At 36.6% G+C, this 18,826-nt stretch overlaps 4 protein-coding genes across 6 annotated transcripts; 2 read left to right on the top strand and 2 right to left on the bottom strand.

Annotated features, from left to right (window-relative positions):
- The first annotated feature begins 599 nt into the window (after positions 1-599).
- Positions 600-1,279, top strand: LOC132180327 (MLP-like protein 34). Its single transcript, XM_059593120.1, has 2 exons — positions 600-812; positions 909-1,279. The coding sequence occupies exons 1-2, from the start codon at positions 626-628 to the stop codon at positions 1,175-1,177; spliced, it is 456 nt and encodes a 151-aa protein (XP_059449103.1). The 5' UTR covers positions 600-625; the 3' UTR covers positions 1,178-1,279.
- A 1,846-nt stretch (positions 1,280-3,125) lies between these two features.
- LOC132180936 (glucan endo-1,3-beta-glucosidase 2) lies at positions 3,126-7,297 on the top strand. Its single transcript, XM_059593944.1, has 4 exons — positions 3,126-3,284; positions 5,438-6,691; positions 6,822-6,849; positions 6,942-7,297. Exons 1-4 carry the CDS (start codon positions 3,224-3,226, stop codon positions 7,090-7,092), a joined length of 1,494 nt encoding a protein of 497 aa, XP_059449927.1. The 5' UTR covers positions 3,126-3,223; the 3' UTR covers positions 7,093-7,297.
- A 2,063-nt stretch (positions 7,298-9,360) lies between these two features.
- LOC132182723 (GDSL esterase/lipase At5g37690) lies at positions 9,361-11,617 on the bottom strand. 2 transcript variants are annotated; one of them, XM_059596046.1, is made up of 6 exons: positions 11,372-11,617; positions 11,154-11,281; positions 10,887-11,013; positions 10,664-10,776; positions 9,823-10,072; positions 9,361-9,744 (listed from the first exon to the last, which is right to left on the bottom strand). In XM_059596046.1, exons 1-6 carry the CDS (start codon positions 11,604-11,606, stop codon positions 9,527-9,529), a joined length of 1,071 nt encoding a protein of 356 aa, XP_059452029.1. In that variant the 5' UTR covers positions 11,607-11,617; the 3' UTR covers positions 9,361-9,526. The 2 variants fall into 2 exon arrangements, with proteins under 2 accessions (XP_059452029.1, XP_059452030.1); XM_059596047.1 differs by having other exon boundaries at positions 10,664-10,731.
- Positions 11,618-13,672: 2,055 nt separating this feature from the next.
- On the bottom strand, positions 13,673-17,356 carry LOC132183321 (nifU-like protein 4, mitochondrial). 2 transcript variants are annotated; one of them, XM_059596730.1, is made up of 7 exons: positions 17,017-17,356; positions 16,757-16,918; positions 16,500-16,675; positions 14,865-14,968; positions 14,583-14,694; positions 13,928-14,007; positions 13,673-13,820 (listed from the first exon to the last, which is right to left on the bottom strand). In XM_059596730.1, exons 1-6 carry the CDS (start codon positions 17,225-17,227, stop codon positions 13,939-13,941), a joined length of 834 nt encoding a protein of 277 aa, XP_059452713.1. In that variant the 5' UTR covers positions 17,228-17,356; the 3' UTR covers positions 13,673-13,820; positions 13,928-13,938. The 2 variants fall into 2 exon arrangements, with proteins under 2 accessions (XP_059452713.1, XP_059452714.1); XM_059596731.1 differs by having other exon boundaries at positions 13,943-14,007.
- Between the last annotated feature and the right edge of the window lie 1,470 nt (positions 17,357-18,826).

Genomic DNA, 18,826 nt, shown 5'->3' with positions numbered 1-18,826 from the left:
CATAGTTGCCTACATGGCAAGTTGATTATTTAGATAGACAGGAATCGTTTTTATTAGTCTGACATAGACAATATGACAAATGGAAAGTTTAGATTAAAGATTGGCTAAAAATATGTGATGGAATGGCGTCTTTGTTAGTTGTCAAATTTAAAACATGGAGAACTTATTTTATTTTAGTTTTTTAGAAGGGAATTCATATAAGTTTCATTCATAGAAATTATCATGAATATAAAGCTCTTACAAAAAATCATAACCAAAGCTATGAGATTACAAGCGTCACAGACAACGTATTACATTCCATACCCAAAACCAATCCACTAACTATGAAAAACTTATCTATAACATAAACAAAATTCCGAAACTTTAAAGATAGTTTTTCTAAAATTTATGCATATTGAGATTTAAGCCTAGATACGTATCTTAGAGAAAGTGACATGCACAACAATTGAGGTCCCAATAAGCCATGTCACAAACCATAACACACCCACTTGAGAATATTCTGTAAACCTTGAAACACACCCCTATTCACTATAAAATCGATTAGCTAGCTAGAGATTTAATCTCATCACCCACATCACAATATACATATTTAATTTGTCCAATATTTAGTTTGGTAGCTTAAGCAATGGCTGAGATTGCCAGGCTCGAGGCACAGGTGGAGATAAATTCACCAGCAGAAAAGTTCTATGGCTTCTTTAGGAACAAAATGCACCATTTGGTGCAAATGTTCCCCAAAAACGTCAAAAGCTTTCAGTTGCTGGAAGGAGACTCGATCAGGCCTGGCTGTCTGACACATTGGAAATATGACCTCGGTGAGACAAATTATATATACACCATGCTCTGTTTTACTTATTTTATGTTATTAATGGTGTGTTTTTTTTTTTTTGGTGAATTTATTGTTGTGCCAGGGAGTCCCATGACAGCAAAGGTGAAAATCGAAGATGTTGATGAAGAAGATATGACGATCACTTTTAATGTCGTTCAAGGGGATGTTTTGAGATTTTACAAGAGTTTTAAGGCAAAACTTCAGGTTATCAGAGTGCATACGGGCATTAGCTCTGCAGAGTGGACCGTGGAATTTGAGAAGGCAAATGGAAGTGTCCCTGATCCCGAACACTATGTGGACTTTGCAGTCAAGATGTCAAAAGGGTTGGATGCTTACCTTTGTAAAAACTGATCAATTATAATAAGTGTGTTAATTATTATTATTATAACAATTGATCAATTATTATATGTATAATAAGTGTATTAATTACGTAGGAGCTTAATTGTGTATCAAAATTAAAAGAGCTGGTTATATATTGATTGCGCTTAATGCTTGAGTTCTTTTAGATTGTTTTTGAGAAGGCTTTTATAAGGAATGTGCTTATAAATATGGTTATTTATAAATTGTCCAAGTTTGCTTATCTATGCAAGTGAAATGGTTTCCCCCATGCACATCGGTATTATGCATATTCCATATTTTACTTATTTCTTGTCCATCTTTATATAAGAGATGAGAAAATTCACCGTTGAATATATAAAATCATATGTAGATCTCCTAGATTCAAAGGTAGATTTGCAAAAAAGATGTGTAAAAAATAAGCAAGAGATAGATGTATAACAGTTAACACTTCTCTTTTTCGGATGATACTTTTTTATTTTTCTCGAACATGTCTAGAGAAGAGGGGAAGACTAAGGACTCGACTCTCCCTTAGAGAGAGGTTAAGAGGGCAAATGCTCTAAAAACTAATGGGAAAAAGTACATAAATGATACATATTTTAATGAAGTAAGCATTATTTTCAAATGCCTTTAGGCAAAGAACAAAATTTTCATCCAACCCTATTAGAAAGAGAACTCTATCATTAAATGAATAACAACAAAAGTGATTTTTTTTTTTAATAAAATTTGCTTTTCATTAATCACTAGATGAAGCGGAATGGTCAATTAAAACAATATCACCGATACAAGCTGAAGTTTCATCCCTCCACATCCTATCCATGACACACTTGGTAACCACCCTAGCTAGACCATAAACAGCGCAGTTGGCTGCCCGGGTTACAAAACCACATTGCCATCATGGGAGCTTACAAAGACCAACTCAAATATCTACAAGATGACCAAACATGCTCTAGTTATCATCCATAGAGTTGATTGCATCTACTACCTGCTTAGCATTACCTTCCAACATAATTGCTTGCCCACCAATTTCTGCTCAGAACAAAAGTGAATTATAGTTTGAGAAAATGTGAATTCAAATTTAAGAGACCTACTTTCATTTTTTGGAACTTTCATTTATTTGGGCAATCTAAAAAAGAAAACATATCATTAATTATAGAATATATTTTAAAGAAATAAGCAATCTTTTCAAATCCTTATACAAAGAGCAAAGTTTTCCTCTAAATCGATTAAGAAGAAAATAAATGAATAAAAAATTTTTGGGATTTGAATATATATATTTTTTAAATAAAAGTGAATTATGAATTCAAATTTAAGAGCCCTACTTTCATGTTTTTTTTTTTTTAAATAATCTTAAGTGAGTCATATATATATATATATATATATATATATATATGTCTGAAATTATTCCTTACTTGTATATATATTTCTGTTTCACGATTTATTATCAATAATCTTCATTTATCAATGAGAGGATTTTTATAAGAACGACAATAAAGATAATAATAAATGTACGGCATATATGATATATGACCGTTGAGGGCCATCTCTGCGTGTTCTGGGCGTCCCTACTCGAGCTGTTCTTTGTCTGTTTATGTAGAGTATGCGATCCAACCTTTTTTCAGTTTTACCTCGTAAAAAACGCGCATATTAAACACAAAGACAACGCTCCAAGGCAAAATGGTACTACCAACAAAACTGAAAAAGCTTTGCAACGGCTAATTTAACAACAACAAATGACCTTGGGCCTCGGCCCTTGGGGCATCTATCTCTACTCTATTCTCTTCACCACTGCTCTCCTTGATCACTGTCCGACTCGGCAGATGATTCCTTAACCGTCAGATCAACCAGACAAAAACTTTCCACGTGATTTGTGGGTACCACCCACACTCCCCTCCGTCTTGTATTTCCCACATCTTTACCCCACTTTATATTTCCTTGATTTAGTAGTTTTTCCACTCTCACACTCTTACTCAACTCTCTCTCTCTCTCTCTCTCTCTCTCTCTTAATTGTTGGATATCTTTGAAGGCTCTGTCTTTTGAGGGCTCCCCCACTGAAGAATAATGGCTGTGCTTATTCTTCTTCTTCTTCTCTTTGCAGCTTCTGCAGTTGCAGCTGATGAAGGTGACTTACTTTTCTCTGATGCGTGCGTTCTGTATATATGTATATATATATTTTGTTTCTTTTACTCTGTTAAAAGTGCTTGATTTTGGTATTTCACTTTTTGATTGATTGTTGGTTTCACTTAAGATTGAGATGATGTCTCTGTTGTTTCTTAGAGGTTATAATGAGCTGACATTATTCTGCATGTGTTCTGTTTGAGGTCTTTGTCTGTAGTCACCCCTCCTTGCTTTAAGCCCCCTTTGGAGGATTACATACTAAGGGAAAATTAATTTATTAAAGCTTGGGCATGTGCCGAAAATAAAATGGCTTCTCTGTGAGTGTGTGTAGCTTCTTCTTCTTCTGCTTCTTCTTCTTCTGTTTTTTGGGTCCAAAAGTCGGTGTCTTCTTGCCTATGACGTTTAGTAGGTCAAATATTAAAAGTGTAATAAAGGAGGACAGAAGGGGAAGTTGGGGGGGTCTTAAATATAGACAAAGATCCTCTCCAGTCTCCATTTCACTTGAAGCGAGGAGGAGTTACAGAAGATTTAATATTGTTGTATCTGACGATGACGACGTAACATCATTTAAATTTTTAAATGGTGAGTCAACGTATTTATCATTGGATGCCGGAAAATTCTGATTATGAAATGGTTCTTCTCCTCTTCGCTTCGAATTGAGAGGATTTTTTTCCCAATAAGTATTACCTGGAACTAGAGTATAAATGAAGATGTGCCTTATACAAAAGAGTATAAACGAAAATAACATAAGGTTTTGTGAACATCAATGCCCTAGTCTCTGACATTTTAGATTATCTCCTTCTTTTTATGTATTAAAAGATAAAAAATAGACTAGCATTGTTATTTGTCTAAATGTCTTCCAGCTCATGGGGCATTTCTTCGGATTTCAACCCCTATTTATCTTACTCTTGTTAGTGGCCTTTACCTTGGTAGTGTAAATGGTCAAGGGTTGGAGAATTTAGGCACTTTTGCTTAGAACTTGTTGAAGGCATGGGTGCTGCATTCTATGACCATATATTATATTGCATCTATCCGTACTACCCACTTGCAGTGTATGCATGCATTGATATTTTTTATTTTTATATGGTGTCTACTGTAAATTCAAATAAAAACAATAGCACCATCTGAGATTTAACCCCACACTGCATAATGTTTACAGTGTTTCATTATTTTTACAATTAGAAAAGAAAAATGTCATTCCTTGCAATTAGAATACGGTTGGGGTCAATAAATGAAATTGGTCCCCTCCCCCTAAAGTGAAAGCATTAAACTGTTCTTGTTTGTCGTTAGAATCTATAGGAAATTGTTATCATGGCCAGATTATCTTTTGACGGTTTCCTTGGAACTGGATAGTTTCTCAAAAGTTGGCTACTAAATCAAGTTGAATTTGGTACAGGCCAGGTTGTTGGACTGAATGTGTTAAAAACATTGTAAAGGCTTGAGGATTTTTGATTCGCTAATGTTTGATCCGCCAAAATGTTTTTTTTTTTTTTTTCCTTAAAATAGTCTATTAATGGTTGGAGTTGTTGTCTTTAATGGCAATCTTTATATCTACTGCTATGATCTTCTACTCTAAGATCTTTTGCCCATAGCCACAGAAGTTTCAAGTTCTGTTGGATTCTATGGTTAAGAAATTAAGAATCTGATTCTTGCAACACTTGCAGGTGCTTTGCTGCAACATTTGATATGTATGTTGTTTTCTTACTAATGCTGATACTTCAGCATTTGAAAGCCTCATCATCTAGAATAAGGCAAACATTGTTTAATAGTTTGTTTTCTGCCATTGTTAGCAATAGGTACTAATTACCAGATAATATGCTCACTTGTTCTGCAGGACACTTACGTTTCAATTGATCCTACACATACTGCCAGCTGATATTGATTCAATTTTTGTAGCTTAGATATATAGTGGCAAGTTGTCCACTTTCATTCATGTTATGAACCAAAAATTGTTGGGTCTCAAATTTGGGATCTTGTAGCTTAAGCCTAGTATGAGTTAGATAATACTAGTTAATATATCCTCATTAGAAAAACCAAATTCATATTGTCCTCCCAGATGTTGTTTACAATTTTCATCTAGTCATGGTTGTACAAACTACGAAAATTTATGTTTCAAATAAATGAAAAATCACAATGGTTGTTGTTTCATTTTTGCAGATGCATTTATTGGTGTGAACATAGGAACGGACCTCTCAGACATGCCACATCCAACTCAAGTAGTAGCCCTCCTCAAAGCCCAGCAAATCCGACACATCCGCCTTTACAATGCTGACCGTGCGATGCTCCTTGCTCTTGCAAACACAGGCATCCAAGTCATGGTCTCTGTCCCAAATGAACAGCTCCTTGGAATTGGCCAATCAAACTCCACTGCGGCTAACTGGATCTCCCACAATGTCGTGGCACATTACCCAGCCACCAATATCACGGCCATATCTATTGGTTCTGAGGTGCTAACTACCATTCCAAATGCAGCAACAGTCCTTGTCAATGCCCTCAAGTTCATTCATTCAGCCCTTGTGGCATCCAATCTTGACCGTCAAATTAAAGTTTCAACACCTATCTCTTCCTCCATTATCCTTGATTCATTTCCTCCTTCTCAAGCCTTCTTTAATCGCTCATGGAATCCAGTTTTGGTCCCCATGTTGAATTTCTTGCAGTCCACAGGCTCATATTTGATGCTCAACATTTACCCTTACTATGACTATATGCAATCAAATGGTGTAATTCCCTTAGATTATTCACTCTTCAAGCCTCTTCCTCCAAATAAAGAAGCTGTTGATGCTAATACGCTTCTCCATTACTCCAACGTCTTTGATGCAATGGTTGATGCAGCATACTTTGCCATGGGTTTTCTAAATTTCACCAACATTCCTGTGATGGTGACAGAATCAGGATGGCCCTCAAAAGGTGATTCTAATGAACCTGATGCAACATCAGAAAATGCCAACACCTATAACAGCAATTTGATAAGGCATGTGCTGAACAAAACTGGAACTCCCAAGCACCCTGGAATTGCTGTTAGTACCTATATTTATGAGCTCTATAATGAGGATATGAAGCCTGGGCCGGTCTCAGAGAAGAACTGGGGATTGTTTGATGCAAATGGGGCGCCCATTTACATTTTACACTTGACAGGATCAGGAATGGTGTTAGCAAATGACACTACGAACCAAACTTACTGTACTGCAAGGGATGGTGCTGATCCAAAGATGCTGCAGGCTGCATTAGATTGGGCTTGTGGACCCGGCAAGGTGGATTGCTCACCTTTGTTGCAGGGAGAACCATGCTATGAACCAGACAATGTGCTTTCTCATGCGACTTATGCTTTTGACACTTACTATAATCAGATGAGGAAGAGTTCTGGGTCGTGTGACTTCAATGGGGTGGCTGCTATCACCACCACAGATCCAAGTAAGATCATATATACCTTCCTTCTTCTTCTTCATTTCTTTCTTTTGTTGATTTTTATTTGAGTTCTCAGGTCATGTGACTCAATAATGCATTATCAAGTTCTAACAGTTTTGTTGCTTGAACAACGCAGGTCATGGTTCTTGTATATTTGCAGGAAGGTAAAGTTCAATTTTCTTTATGACCAACATTTAACATTTTTTCAAGTTTTTCCCCTATGGTTTTGATTTTGATTAAAAAGTTGTTATTGCAGTGTTGGCAAGAATGGCTCCTTGGTAAATATCACAGCTCCATCCATGAATTCCACAAGTTCAGACTCCTCAGGCCACAGTATTCACATCAGTGGTTTAACAAGCATCTTCATGGTTATCAGAGTTCTAATATGGAGTCTAGTATTCTTGTAGATGGAACCTACTGCAGCCCTCGTTCAAAAGTTTTGAAATAGATGGTTCTTGGAGGAGCTTTTTTCCCCTTTGGAGATTGTTCAGTTAGTGAACAGGTAGTTTAGAGAAAGTGGTCCAATCAAATTTTGTACAAAAACAAGCTGAAGGGGCTTCATCTACATTGTTATTCTTTTCAAATGGATTATGATCCATTATTCTTCTTTTATGGCCAGCATACTTGTTCCTCTTAAAACATTGCTTCAACTGCTTCTTCTCCTTTACATCCAAAATATGTCATTTTGTAGAGAAACAAACTGGCTTGAGGTAATCAACTATATCTTTATTACTTAGAGCTTGGAGCTTGTTTGGAATAGTGTTTGAGAAATAGAGTTTTTGTCAAAAGTGCGTTTTAGCAATTTTTAAGCTTTTTGTACCCTTAAAAGCGTTTTTAATTTTTACCAAACAAGAATTTTTTTCTTCAAACTTCAAATGGACTTTTTGAGTGTTAAAAGCACTTTTAGGCCCCTTAAACGCAATCCTAAACAGGCCCTTACCGAAATATGTGCCGCTGCACAATACAAATAAATGAAATTTGTTAATTGTTAGAGTTAGGGTGTCCTCATTCTAGAAGAAGATAGATGAAGTATTCCCTCTCTTATGTGAATCTTATTCTTGACAACTTATGCAAGCAAAATACGAATGAATAAATATTTTAGCACTTCCTCTACACTTCAACAACAAAGTTTTGAGTGGATTTTTTTTTTTTTTTTTTGAAAAATACAGGGACCAACTTGAAATAAAAATTATTTTAGGAATGGCATTGCAAATTTGGATAGTTTTTAGACACGCCTTGTCTTCCGAATGAAGGTGAAGCTTTGACAACACAATTAGTGGCCTCTTTAGCATACTATAGTTAAGCCTCTTCATCCTTGAATGTGATTCTTAAATTGTTATCATGGCTCTTCATCATCTTCACATTATCTAGGACTCGAAAATCTCTTCTTTAATTTTGGATATCATCGATTTATCCCAACCTTTTTTATTGGTTACTAAAAAAATTAACAAAAGTATAAACTTTTGTGTCCACTATACGGCAAAATGGCCGCAACTAGGGGTAACTCTGGCCGCATTCTCATATCTCTTCTTCTCCCCTCAATCCAAATTGTAAGTGGGATAGACTCACCCCCTTTCCCTAGTTTGGTTTTCTGTTGTTATTGTTGTTTTTTTTTTTTTTTTTTTTTTTCTATGTTACTAAAAAAATTTGGATCCAGAAAACAACTAATACTATTCAATACAAACCCCCAAGTTTATTAAAAAAAAAAAAAAGTCCCAGCCTGTATGATTCATACACCCTAAAGGAAAAGGGCCTAAACCAATTAAACATAATTCGTCTATGAATCCAATGACATGAGGTGAGCCCATATCAAACCCATTTACTATCAGGATCCAAAATTTTCAGCCCTGACCCGCGAAAGATGAACTAGCCCACCAAAAATGTAATTTTGGAAAACATTGGGGTCAATTAAGTAGCCCATTTCACGAACCCTAATTCTCCCATCTATAAGAATCAACTACCTTCCTTTCCCCCACCAGCCTCTTCTTTCCAGTATTTTTCTTTCCTTGAATTTGTTTTTCGTGATTTCTAATCCTCCTTATGTGAAGAGCATCGATTCTACACTATGATTCTCTGTGCTTATCGATAGCAATAGAGGGATACGAAGAGATGCGAAATTCTTGAGTACCTCTGGACTGGTGGATTCCTGATTCTCAGTGGATTCTAGCCCTTTCTCGTAGGTTCCACACCCCCTCTGAAATCACCTATTGTTTTATTTATTTATTTATTTATGTTTGTGTCTGAGTTTGGGTGCTCGATGATGATAGATTTTGCTTTAACCACACCGAAGAGAGAGCGAGATTGGGTTATGATTTTCTCTGGTGTAAGCCAATGCAAGCACTTTTTGTGCTTGATGGGTGCTTGATGACTCTTTTCTCTATGAGCAGGAGGTTAATTCCTCTTCTGATAGAGAGAAGAGGAAGGCTCTGTCAAGCATTTTAAGTGTGTTCGGCTTATTCTCGAGAGGGTTTCCCCCTTCAAGTTCTCTCATGTGGAAAACAATGGCCCGTAAACTGAGAGCAACCTAACTTTTTTTTTTCTTTGATAAATCTTGAGTATTTTCTAAAGAGTTTTGTTTCTTTGTTTTTGAATTGATTTTTTTTTTCTTTTGAAAATTTGTTCTTCAAATGTTTCTTTTTTAAAGAAATTATAAATTACTTTGATTCTGGGAAATCCCATTTGGAGAGCAAACATCATTGTTATTCAAAACTTAAGCATTTTAAGTAGCTTGATCTATGGCTTGCCATGGGTTGAATAAACCATCATATCTTGGCTTCCATAGGCAAATAGTATGAATACATGAACCCTCTGCTCCGCATTAAGGGTATAAAACTCTCTACTTTAGACTGATTCTGAGGGAGTGGGAGCAATGGGAGGCGCATCAGAAAATACGGTGGAGAAAAGTTTCTCAGCAAGCACTGCGTTTGCTGCATCGGAGGGATGGAATGCATCCCAGAACACATACTCGGTGCGATTGCTGCATAACTTGGTGTTTGGCAAACAGAGCCCTCCAATGTTTGTGTCTACATTGCAACAAGATGTGTTGGAAATCTTAAAACCTGCAGAAGAAAAAAGAGTTAACATTCTAAGACAATTGGCATGTTTCATGGCCAAAAAGGGAGCAGTTTTGGGTTTACCATAGGCACTGGGATTCTCGATCAAGTCCAGAACTCCCGAGTATGTGTCTGCAAATATCAGTTTTGCATTTGGGAGGCGGCCATTGAGAGAGGCTACTAGGTTTTTGACTTTGGAGTTGAATTCCAGAACCAATTGATTCACCCGCTTTAAGCATTGGCCTGTCTTTGATTTCACCCTCTGAGAAGGAATGCAGCCCAGAGGGCCAAGGCCATGAAATAGCATCTTTCGTGCTCCAAGTTGGTAGAGCCTCTAACATAACAAGTCCACATTTTCACACATGATATTTGGCCAACTAAAATAAGAATAATATTATATAATTGAGATTACATAAGAGTGTGGCCGCCCCAGGGACATTGACCACCCCCGATGTGAATTAGTGTGGCCTAGCCACCCCGGAATCTCACTGTGGGGTGGCCTTGGCCACCCTCGATGGCCTTGGGGTAACATGATTTTTTATTATTATTATTATTATTTTATTTTTAAATTTGAAAAAAAAAAAAAAAGGTTTTTTTGGGAAAACTTTGTCCTTCCGGACCTTCCCGTACGGAATAATTATGCCTCTAATTTTTTAGAGGGATAACTATTCTTGTGTGGATGTGATTAGTCATTTCTATGAGAATAACTATTTACGAGAATATACCCCTATCAAACAAAAGAAATTAAAGAATGATTATTTCATGGGAATAGCCATTTCATTTCAAAAGTCTATTTTGCAAACTAAACGGGCTCTAATAGTCTTCACAAAATAATGGCTTAGTTATCACTTTTATGCACACTTTGGAAAAAAATATATACATAAAAGAAGAAGAAAGTATCAAGAAGGGAGTTAATTTATTTTACCGTAAGTTGATGTTCTAAGGTGGAAATTAGGAGTTCCATAAATTCGTCAGGTGTGTACTGTTGACCGTCTGCTAAAAAGGGTTGCAAGAAATTGTTGACATAATCGTTACTTCCTGAAAGAAAAAAAAAAAAAAAACACAAATTTTTGTTGCTTTCTGACAAAAACACCATGAAAATGGAAGAATAAGGAAGTGGGAGAATGATACTAAGAATTACTAAGTACCAATTCCAATGAAGTACATGGCTTCATTGCAAAGCTTGTTGGCAGCCACTTCTCCAATTTTAGTCTTGATTGTTTCCTTGGACTTTGCAAAGTAATTTATTTGGTCATCGAAGGATAATCTTTGAATCTACATTAATTAATGCATGAAACCATGAAAATTAGAGTTGAGAAAAATGGGCAGTAATGTAATGAAATACTTGTGGTTTGTTTAATCAACTTAAAAAGCATAATAAATCCTGCTTAAAAGAATGGGTTCTTAGTTCTTACAAAATAAAGCCCAGTGTCGTTGAGAATTCCTGCCCCACCGGATGCATAATTAACCCCTTTGAGGACTGCATCATCATTCTGTGACAAAGAAAGATAAGGTGGTGGTGATGAAATCCCAAGCTTTTGAGCTGCAAATTCAAAACAAAAAGATTAATTAGAATTATCCCATAACATATAATTCAAAAACATAAGTGGATGGTAAGTAAATAGAGTAATACATATTATGTCACCAATTGTCCTCCCATTTGTGAACCTCCCTGTGGCCTGCCCACCAGCATAATCGATGCCATACCAAGGGTAATTGGATTTTGCAAGAGAATATTGCATGTAATTGTTGTTTCCAACTTCTGTTAAGGAGTCACCAAAGACAAATGTGACTGGCGATGCTGCTGACGCCATGGATGCTGTAGCTGCCAGGATCAATGCAGCAAAAGCCAGCCCTGGCATGCCCATTTTTCACTACTTTTCTTCTTTCTCACTTGTGGGTTGTAAGAGGAGTAGCCCTTGATGACAAATATTTATAGAATGTTGAGAAAATAGTGAATGATCATTTTAAGTCATGCCCAGTTCTCCAAGTTTCACATGTTAGGTGATTATTTTCCAAACCATAGAAGATACAAGTGGTGGGTGTTAGGCTATAAGTGCCTTTCATCTGGTTCACTGCAATTTCTTTCCCTCTTTCTCTCTTTCAAGGCGTTGGCCAACTCAAGTCATTGGGTAAGGATGGTTAGTTTTGTTAGGTTTTGCCCTTGGCGTGAAAGTGGCAATAATCTTTACACTCAACTACCACTCCAAGCTGCTCCAATGGCAGAACTGTGCTTTCAATGAGGTTTTCCTTAATTGTGTCAATTCCTATGCTTTCTTTTCTTGATTCACTTAAAAGAGTAAATCCAATTGCTTGTGAGTTGTGAAAAGTGTTGTCACCTCGGCCATTTGCTCTGCAATTGATTTGATCATGCTCCTTTCCTCCAATTATAGTTAACCAAAACACATCTCATTGCTGATGCATTACTATTTCTACCATGTGAGTTATTAGAAAATGTCTAAAACAATTTAGAATAGAAAATTCTGAATACGGCTAGTATTTAAGTAAGATGTTGGTGCAAAGACATCTAGTGATCTCAAACTGCTTTTCAGGAAGAAATTTTTATACAAAATAAGGGAGAGGTTGTCAGAAAGTCTGCCGGTTCAAGAGAACCGGAGATACTCCGACACTCAAGTTAGTAAAAACCTTTACTGAGAAATGGTAAAGCTAGTAAGGGTGTGTATGTGGGTGTAGTAATGTGCAGGATGTGAGAGAATGCCTCTGATGGCTTGAAAGAGTGACTTAGTTTTCTTAGAATCATTGCTTGGCTGATGAAGGGGTCTTCCCCTTGCCCTCTCTCAGCTAGGGCTCCTAAGGCTTCCAGCTGACCTTCTTGTTGAGGGAGCATAGGATTGTTTTTGGAGTTGTTTATGGTGTGGTAGGTTGTTATCTGACCTGACAAGAGAATGAATTGACTATAATGTGTCTCATTGAGACAAAGGCACATCAAGTTGTCAATCTCAGACCTGCTGTGAAGTGTTTGTCGAGCTTAGTCCTAACATGGTCTTGGTCTAGTGGTATATACATTTTTCAGGCATTTTTGGGCTTTCTAAACAATTAGATTGGGCCTTGAGACCTAGCGGCACCGGCACGTAATGTGGTTCTCCGTAAGAGAACATAGATATACAAATTACTTGGTTACATTTTTTTTTCTTCCTGATTTTTCTTTATTCCTTTGCCAAAATGATTAATCTTCAATTGGTCTACGTTTTAAATCAATGGTTTGCATCTTTTTTCCGCTATTTGCTTTATATTTCCTCTAGACATGACAGGGAAACGTGTTGAAATTTCAAGAAGAGTTTTCACGATACGTAAGCTTAATTTTCAAGGATTCCAACACTAGTACACGATGATGAGTCCCGATCAACTCCAAAGCTTGAGATTGACTAAAGGCTTTGTATTCCCTTTTCTATAGCTGAATTTTGGGTAACTGAACTTTTGATTGAGGTGATAAAGAGGTGATAAGAAAAAATGTATCAAATTGAAGCACATGGTTGAAAAGTTTGCGAGCAGCTCACCTCCCATTAGAAACCCTTGCATTTCTCCCATTTTTTAGTATGGATGTGGGACACTTGTTAAAAAATAAATCTAACAATTATTTTTTTGCCGCATGATTTCCCTTGAATCGTCATAAACTACCATGAGTAATGTTAAAAGTTTTTCTTGTGTCATTACAAAAATAATGTAATTTTTAAAATCACCATTTGATCAAAATTCAATAGTGATCAATTACAAATTCAATAATAATTTTAAAAATCAAATCATTTTTTAAATAACACAAGAGAGACTTGTAACGTTATTCAATTAACACCGTTAACTCTAGTGGCAGAGGCAAGAAATAATATACCAAAAAAAAAACAAGATCGACGCATCGTATCACTTCTAGTAAAACCATTCGACATATCACAGAAACTTTGCCATGTCAACAAGGAAATACAGAAAAAATATATCCAAAATTTATTAGCTTCATGCCAAGCAAATAAATAAGGTGACCTGTATAGTAGCCAACCAGCCATCCCATCTCACCCTTCCAAAACATATGATTCCAATTAGCTTACAGCAAAGACCACTTGATATTCTACCTGGAAAAAGATGTTATGCAGTTACATTTTCTCCGTACAAGAACATGTACCTGAAGTCCTCTTTATGAGCTCACTATTTACACTAGGTGTGGCTTGCAAGAACTAACCAATAAAACACCTACTCCATTTGGCCAGTAAGTGCTGCTTCCTCATCGTCAGGATCTAGTTCTTGCTCCACACTTTTGACCTGTAAATACAGGAGATTTCCATGAGGAAACAAAAAGTAAGGGAAAATAAATATTGATCCCGCTTGCAAGTACAACTGAAAACATGTCCAGCCTTTGGCCAATAACTTGATACCACAGTAAAAACATAAACTACCAAAAGCGTAGGGCAGAAGCACGGGCAAAAAAGATATGTAATTTAAAACTAAATAATTTGCCATGTGAGCTAAGTAAAAAACCAGCTAGAATCCCTTAGGGTTTAGCATTTCTCACCTTTTTTAACACCTTGAAAACTAACAATCTTTTCTTCTCAGTAATCTCAATCGGTTCTGATGCAGCTAGAACATATCATGCGCTGTGACCGATTTTTTATTTTTTATTTATTCTTTCTAAGAGTTCCCAACTTCCCAACAAGAAAATGTTCCTCAAGCATGGAATAGTACTCAGATGCACACACATGATTAAGGATTATGCAACTTTTTCTATCTTCAAAGGAAAAATATATACCAGTTCTTATCAGTGGCTAGGGAGAATGGAAGGTGTCAGGCAACAACGACAAATGTCTATAAACTAACTCCAATCAATACTTATCACTTACCTCTGGAACATAATGCATCAGCATGTTTTCAATGCCAGATTTTAGTGTGACAGATGAGCTAGGGCAGCCACTACACGCTCCTTGCATTCTCAGTTTCACTATTCCACTTTCTCTGTAGAAATAATACCCATAAACTTCTTAGTGTTAAGCGACAAAAACAAATAAAAATGTACATATTAAGTTTTTTTTTTTTAATGAGTGGACAAGTTAAATTCATGAAATATGCATATTCAATTCAAACACATTCATAAGATATTTTCAGCAAGATGAAGGAAAACCTACGGATCAAATCCACGATACTCAATATCACCACCATCGTCTTGCACTGCTGGTCGTATACGAGTTTCCAACAGTTCTTTGATCATTGCTACAGTCTCAGAGTCATCCTGTATCAGCAAACGAAGAGGTTCATATCTCAAAGATTTATTCACAATCAAACTAATTGACCACAACCATTAAAAATAAAAACAACTTCCTCCAGAATTTATGTTCCAATAGTAAAGTTTCTGGTTGTCCCTAGCGCTCTGCACTTGTCCATTGAAATGGGTCTAGGTGATCTCACAATTTAAATTCAAAGCAAATTTGTAGGCTACAAATCAAACCAATGACACCTCAATTTATCCATTTCTCTAACATATTGCTCACCAAGAATGGTTAATTCTTTTTTCTTTCTATTTTCCTGGTGACAAGCTACTCAATAGTCAATATAGAACTCAGGATGACATGCTACTTCATTACAAGCAATTCAAATATTCAAGCTAATGCACTAGAAAATAGTAAGATCTGAGTTTTCAAGAAGACCTGAAAAAGTGTTTGTAAAGGCAGAGAGGTGACATTAAAACATAAAAAAAGATAAACAAGAAATGACTATGCAAAGTGATAATGTTTCCACAAATTTCCTTAGCATGTACACAAAAATTCTCAATTAATGTGATCATTAGCTTTTTTAAAATCAAATTTGCAGAGCACACTAGCTTCCCAAATATGATTCCGCCATCAAGGCACTCATTAGCAATAACAACCGAACTAGAATCTGCCTTCCCCAAATGAATGCATTCTAAGACTTGGAAAAAATATTCTTCAATACCATTTTCAGCCTGTTAGCTAGAACTTCGGTGATAATTTTGTAAATGTCACTCACTAGACTAATCATAAGAAAATTCTTAAGATTGACATTCCCTGAAATCTTCAGAATGAGAGCAATGAACATAGCATTTAGGCTCACTTCAACTTGCCTCTAGCATGGAAACCATGGAAGACCTTCATTATGTCTTCTTTTAAAACATCCCAGCAAGCTTGGAAGAACGCCATAGAGTAACGTCAAGGCCTAAGGCCTTATCACTATTTAAAGCTTTCACTATCTCCAAAATTTCCCCTTCCTCAAACTCTCTTTCCAATCAATTCAGCCTCACAAATAGAGTAAAACCTATAATTTCTTAGAATGCAAGTTTTACTCATAGAAGAGAAATTTCGAACAGGCTCATTGTTCCTCAAGCAATACCCAAAAATTTCCAAATAACAATGAAAGATAAAATTAAAAAGAACATTAGGTTTGTGCTCCTTTTTCATGTAGAGTATAAGGCACATGTTTCAGACAAAAATCAAGTCTTAAAACATAAGGCCTAATGACATCGGTGCTTCAAACTCTAGGGCATAGGTCCCAAGGGACTTGTACCGCCCCGGCCAATCAAGATCTTTTCAAACTATGCTTGCCCGACACTTTAAAATATATAATCCTAGTATCAGGTTAGGACCTTTGTACATTGAAAAGCATACTGTTCAGGGGACATTTAAACATTGCAATATTTACTTCATAAAACCAAATGCTAATCAGTTAGAACGCAATCAAATCTTCATTTAAGATCAAAGAAAATAGTATAAAGTTCGTGAATCTAAGCTCGAAGTTACAAGTTATACCTCACCGATAGCAGTGTCCTTAGCTGCCGCAGTTTTAGAGTCCAGAAACAGTGGCTGCCCAGAAGAATAGAAATCCATGATGGCTGCAAAGATTTCGGGCTTCAAAAAATCCCAAGAAGCATCGTCTGACTTTGTCACCGTAACGAAATCAGATCCAAAGAAAACTCGAGTAATACCTGCGTTAAAAGGAAGCGTACCAAATGAACACCATGTAAAAGAGCATAACGCATGAAAAACAAAAGCAGAAAGAAGCTGACCATCGATTCCGAAGAGCGCTTTTGCCAGCGGAGAATTCATGGCCGCACGCGCATTGGGAAAGTCAGCGCTCCCAACTTCCATAACCGGCTCCCCAGGATGGAACATCAGAGAGGAAGGGTTGGGCGTGGACTGCGTTTGTATAAACATGGTCCTCCTCTGCCCTGCGCCATAATATTATCAACAATAATTGTATAATAATTGAAAAAATAAAATAAAATTAATCGATAGGGAAAGAATTACTTAAAGAAAAGAGAGGAACCTCCGAATGGGGAAGATCTCAGGGATGCGAGGCTTGAGGAAAAGGAGGCGATTTGGCTGTCCAGATACGACGCCGTTACGGCTGAGGAAGAAGAGGAAGAAGAAGAAGCATGTAGGAGGCGTAAGCTATGTTCCACGGAAGGCCTTAGGAGTCTTTGTTGCTGAGACGAATACCAAAGGGCTCGCCCCATCAATCTTCCAAATCCCCTCATCGCTGCTTCTCTTCTGCAATCGCAAATTGCCTCTCTTCCTCTCTCTCGCTCTGAGATTTGAGTTTTCTCGCAACTTCAGTGGAGCAGAAGAGAAGCCTTCGTCGTTCGCTATGTTTGGTAGGGTATGAGAAAATGTTTCGAAGATTAAGATTTTACTAGAAAAATTGCAATTTTACTTTTTAGAAAGTATTTTGTATTTTTTAAATAAATAAACAAATACTAAACACCTTCTTCTTCTTTTCTTTTTTTTTTTTTTTTCTTTTTTTTTTTAAAAAATGGTTAAACTCTTCAACTCAAACTAGTTAATTTTGAATTACATTCGTGTCAGATTCGATAATTACATAAAAAATTATCAATTCTGTGCAGTAAGATTATATAAGTCAACAATAATATGAGGAGGATAAAAGTGTCTTGCCCATTGTTTTCCTAGTACCTATCCGTTAAAAAGAAAAACAAAAAACATACAAAGAGATGGGATAAAACTAATCTCACGAACCTGTCTCACAACCCATGAACGAATAAGCGTATACAAGATTGTGAAAATAGCACCATTCAGGCCTTACAGCGTAAGTAACGAAGACAGAGTCACCATTTGAGAGAGAGAGACACTGAGAAAGAACAGCTTACGACATAAGTGATCAAACGACGAAGCGAATACCAATTGTCGCATTTGACGGTCGCCGACCTCGCTTTCCTCAGTCTCCGATGGTAAGTTCAGAAATCTTTTAGAGGACAGGTTGACTTTGAATTTTGTGATTATGAAATTTATATTTCATTTCTCTTCTTCTGTCCAGAAAATTCTCATTATGATGATCTATGCTTATATATCAGTTGCAAAAGGGTCTTTTAATTAAGTTTTGCATTCTAATTTTGTGTGAGAATTCTCTTGGTTTGACCCAAGTCTTTGTTGTTTCCTTCCATGGGGTTTGCCATTTGAGACAGACATATTAGTTTTAGGTTTTTGAATTTGGGTGGGGTTCCAATTAATCACTGCTACAAGTGTTTGCTACTTTAATTTCACCTTATGATGCTATTAGATTCTCTTCCTTGTCCAAGACTCAAGTGAACACTGCACTTCTCATACCCATACAGGCACTTGGAATTTGATTGGCGGATTGAGTGAATTTTGGAGAAGTGATTAGTCAGATGAGTTGGATTAGGTGAATTTTTTGAAGGGTAGCTCAAGGGATACCGTGATAATGATCAACCGACGGAGGCACAACATAATTGGTTTCGAGGGAAATGGAGCAGAATGTAGAGAATGGTCTGATCTTCCTGTCAATGTTTTAGATATAATTGCTGGAAGACTTGATGCTCTTGACCAAATATACTTTCGAGCTGTTTGTAAGAATTGGGGACAAACTCGGCGCTTTCCAGTTATTAAGAAACTTCCATGGCTAATGGGACATAGTTGGGCTTGTGATCAAAATGTCTATAGTGTATGCAGCTTCTATCGCCCATCTGTCAGCCCTAGTCATGCCCCTTGCAGCAAAATCGAGAGAGAAGTGTTTAAGGTTTTACATGGTGCAGCCATCTGTGCTTCAAAATTTGGTTGGTTGCTTTTGCAGAAATCTAGCTTCTCATTTTTCTACAATCCCT

Source organism: Corylus avellana, chromosome ca5 (genome assembly GCF_901000735.1).
Source record: "Corylus avellana chromosome ca5, CavTom2PMs-1.0".
NCBI classification, from domain to species: Eukaryota; Viridiplantae; Streptophyta; class Magnoliopsida; order Fagales; family Betulaceae; genus Corylus; species Corylus avellana.
Note: the sequence above shows the minus strand (reverse complement) of the source record. Positions and strands in the feature narration are given on the sequence as shown.

Bases quoted from the DNA above. Each gene is read 5' to 3' on its own strand.
- LOC132180327 (XM_059593120.1), top strand. From the start codon at position 626: ATGGCTGAGATTGCCAGGCTCGAGGCACAGGTGGAGATAAATTCACCA. The intron at 813-908 runs GTGAGACAAATT...TTGTTGTGCCAG, and splicing joins ACATTGGAAATATGACCTCG to GGAGTCCCATGACAGCAAAG.
- LOC132180936 (XM_059593944.1), top strand. From the start codon at position 3,224: ATGGCTGTGCTTATTCTTCTTCTTCTTCTCTTTGCAGCTTCTGCAGTT. The intron at 3,285-5,437 runs GTGACTTACTTT...TCATTTTTGCAG, and splicing joins TGCAGTTGCAGCTGATGAAG to ATGCATTTATTGGTGTGAAC. The intron at 6,692-6,821 runs GTAAGATCATAT...TGAACAACGCAG, and splicing joins TATCACCACCACAGATCCAA to GTCATGGTTCTTGTATATTT.
- LOC132182723 (XM_059596046.1), bottom strand. From the start codon at position 11,606: ATGGGCATGCCAGGGCTGGCTTTTGCTGCATTGATCCTGGCAGCTACA. The intron at 11,282-11,371 runs GTATTACTCTAT...TTGAATTTGCAG, and splicing joins GACAATTGGTGACATAATAT to CTCAAAAGCTTGGGATTTCA. The intron at 11,014-11,153 runs GTAAGAACTAAG...TAATTAATGTAG, and splicing joins ACGACACTGGGCTTTATTTT to ATTCAAAGATTATCCTTCGA.
- LOC132183321 (XM_059596730.1), bottom strand. From the start codon at position 17,227: ATGAGGGGATTTGGAAGATTGATGGGGCGAGCCCTTTGGTATTCGTCT. The intron at 16,919-17,016 runs GTTCCTCTCTTT...ATTATGGCGCAG, and splicing joins GAGATCTTCCCCATTCGGAG to GGCAGAGGAGGACCATGTTT. The intron at 14,695-14,864 runs GTAGGTTTTCCT...TTATTTCTACAG, and splicing joins GAGTATCGTGGATTTGATCC to AGAAAGTGGAATAGTGAAAC.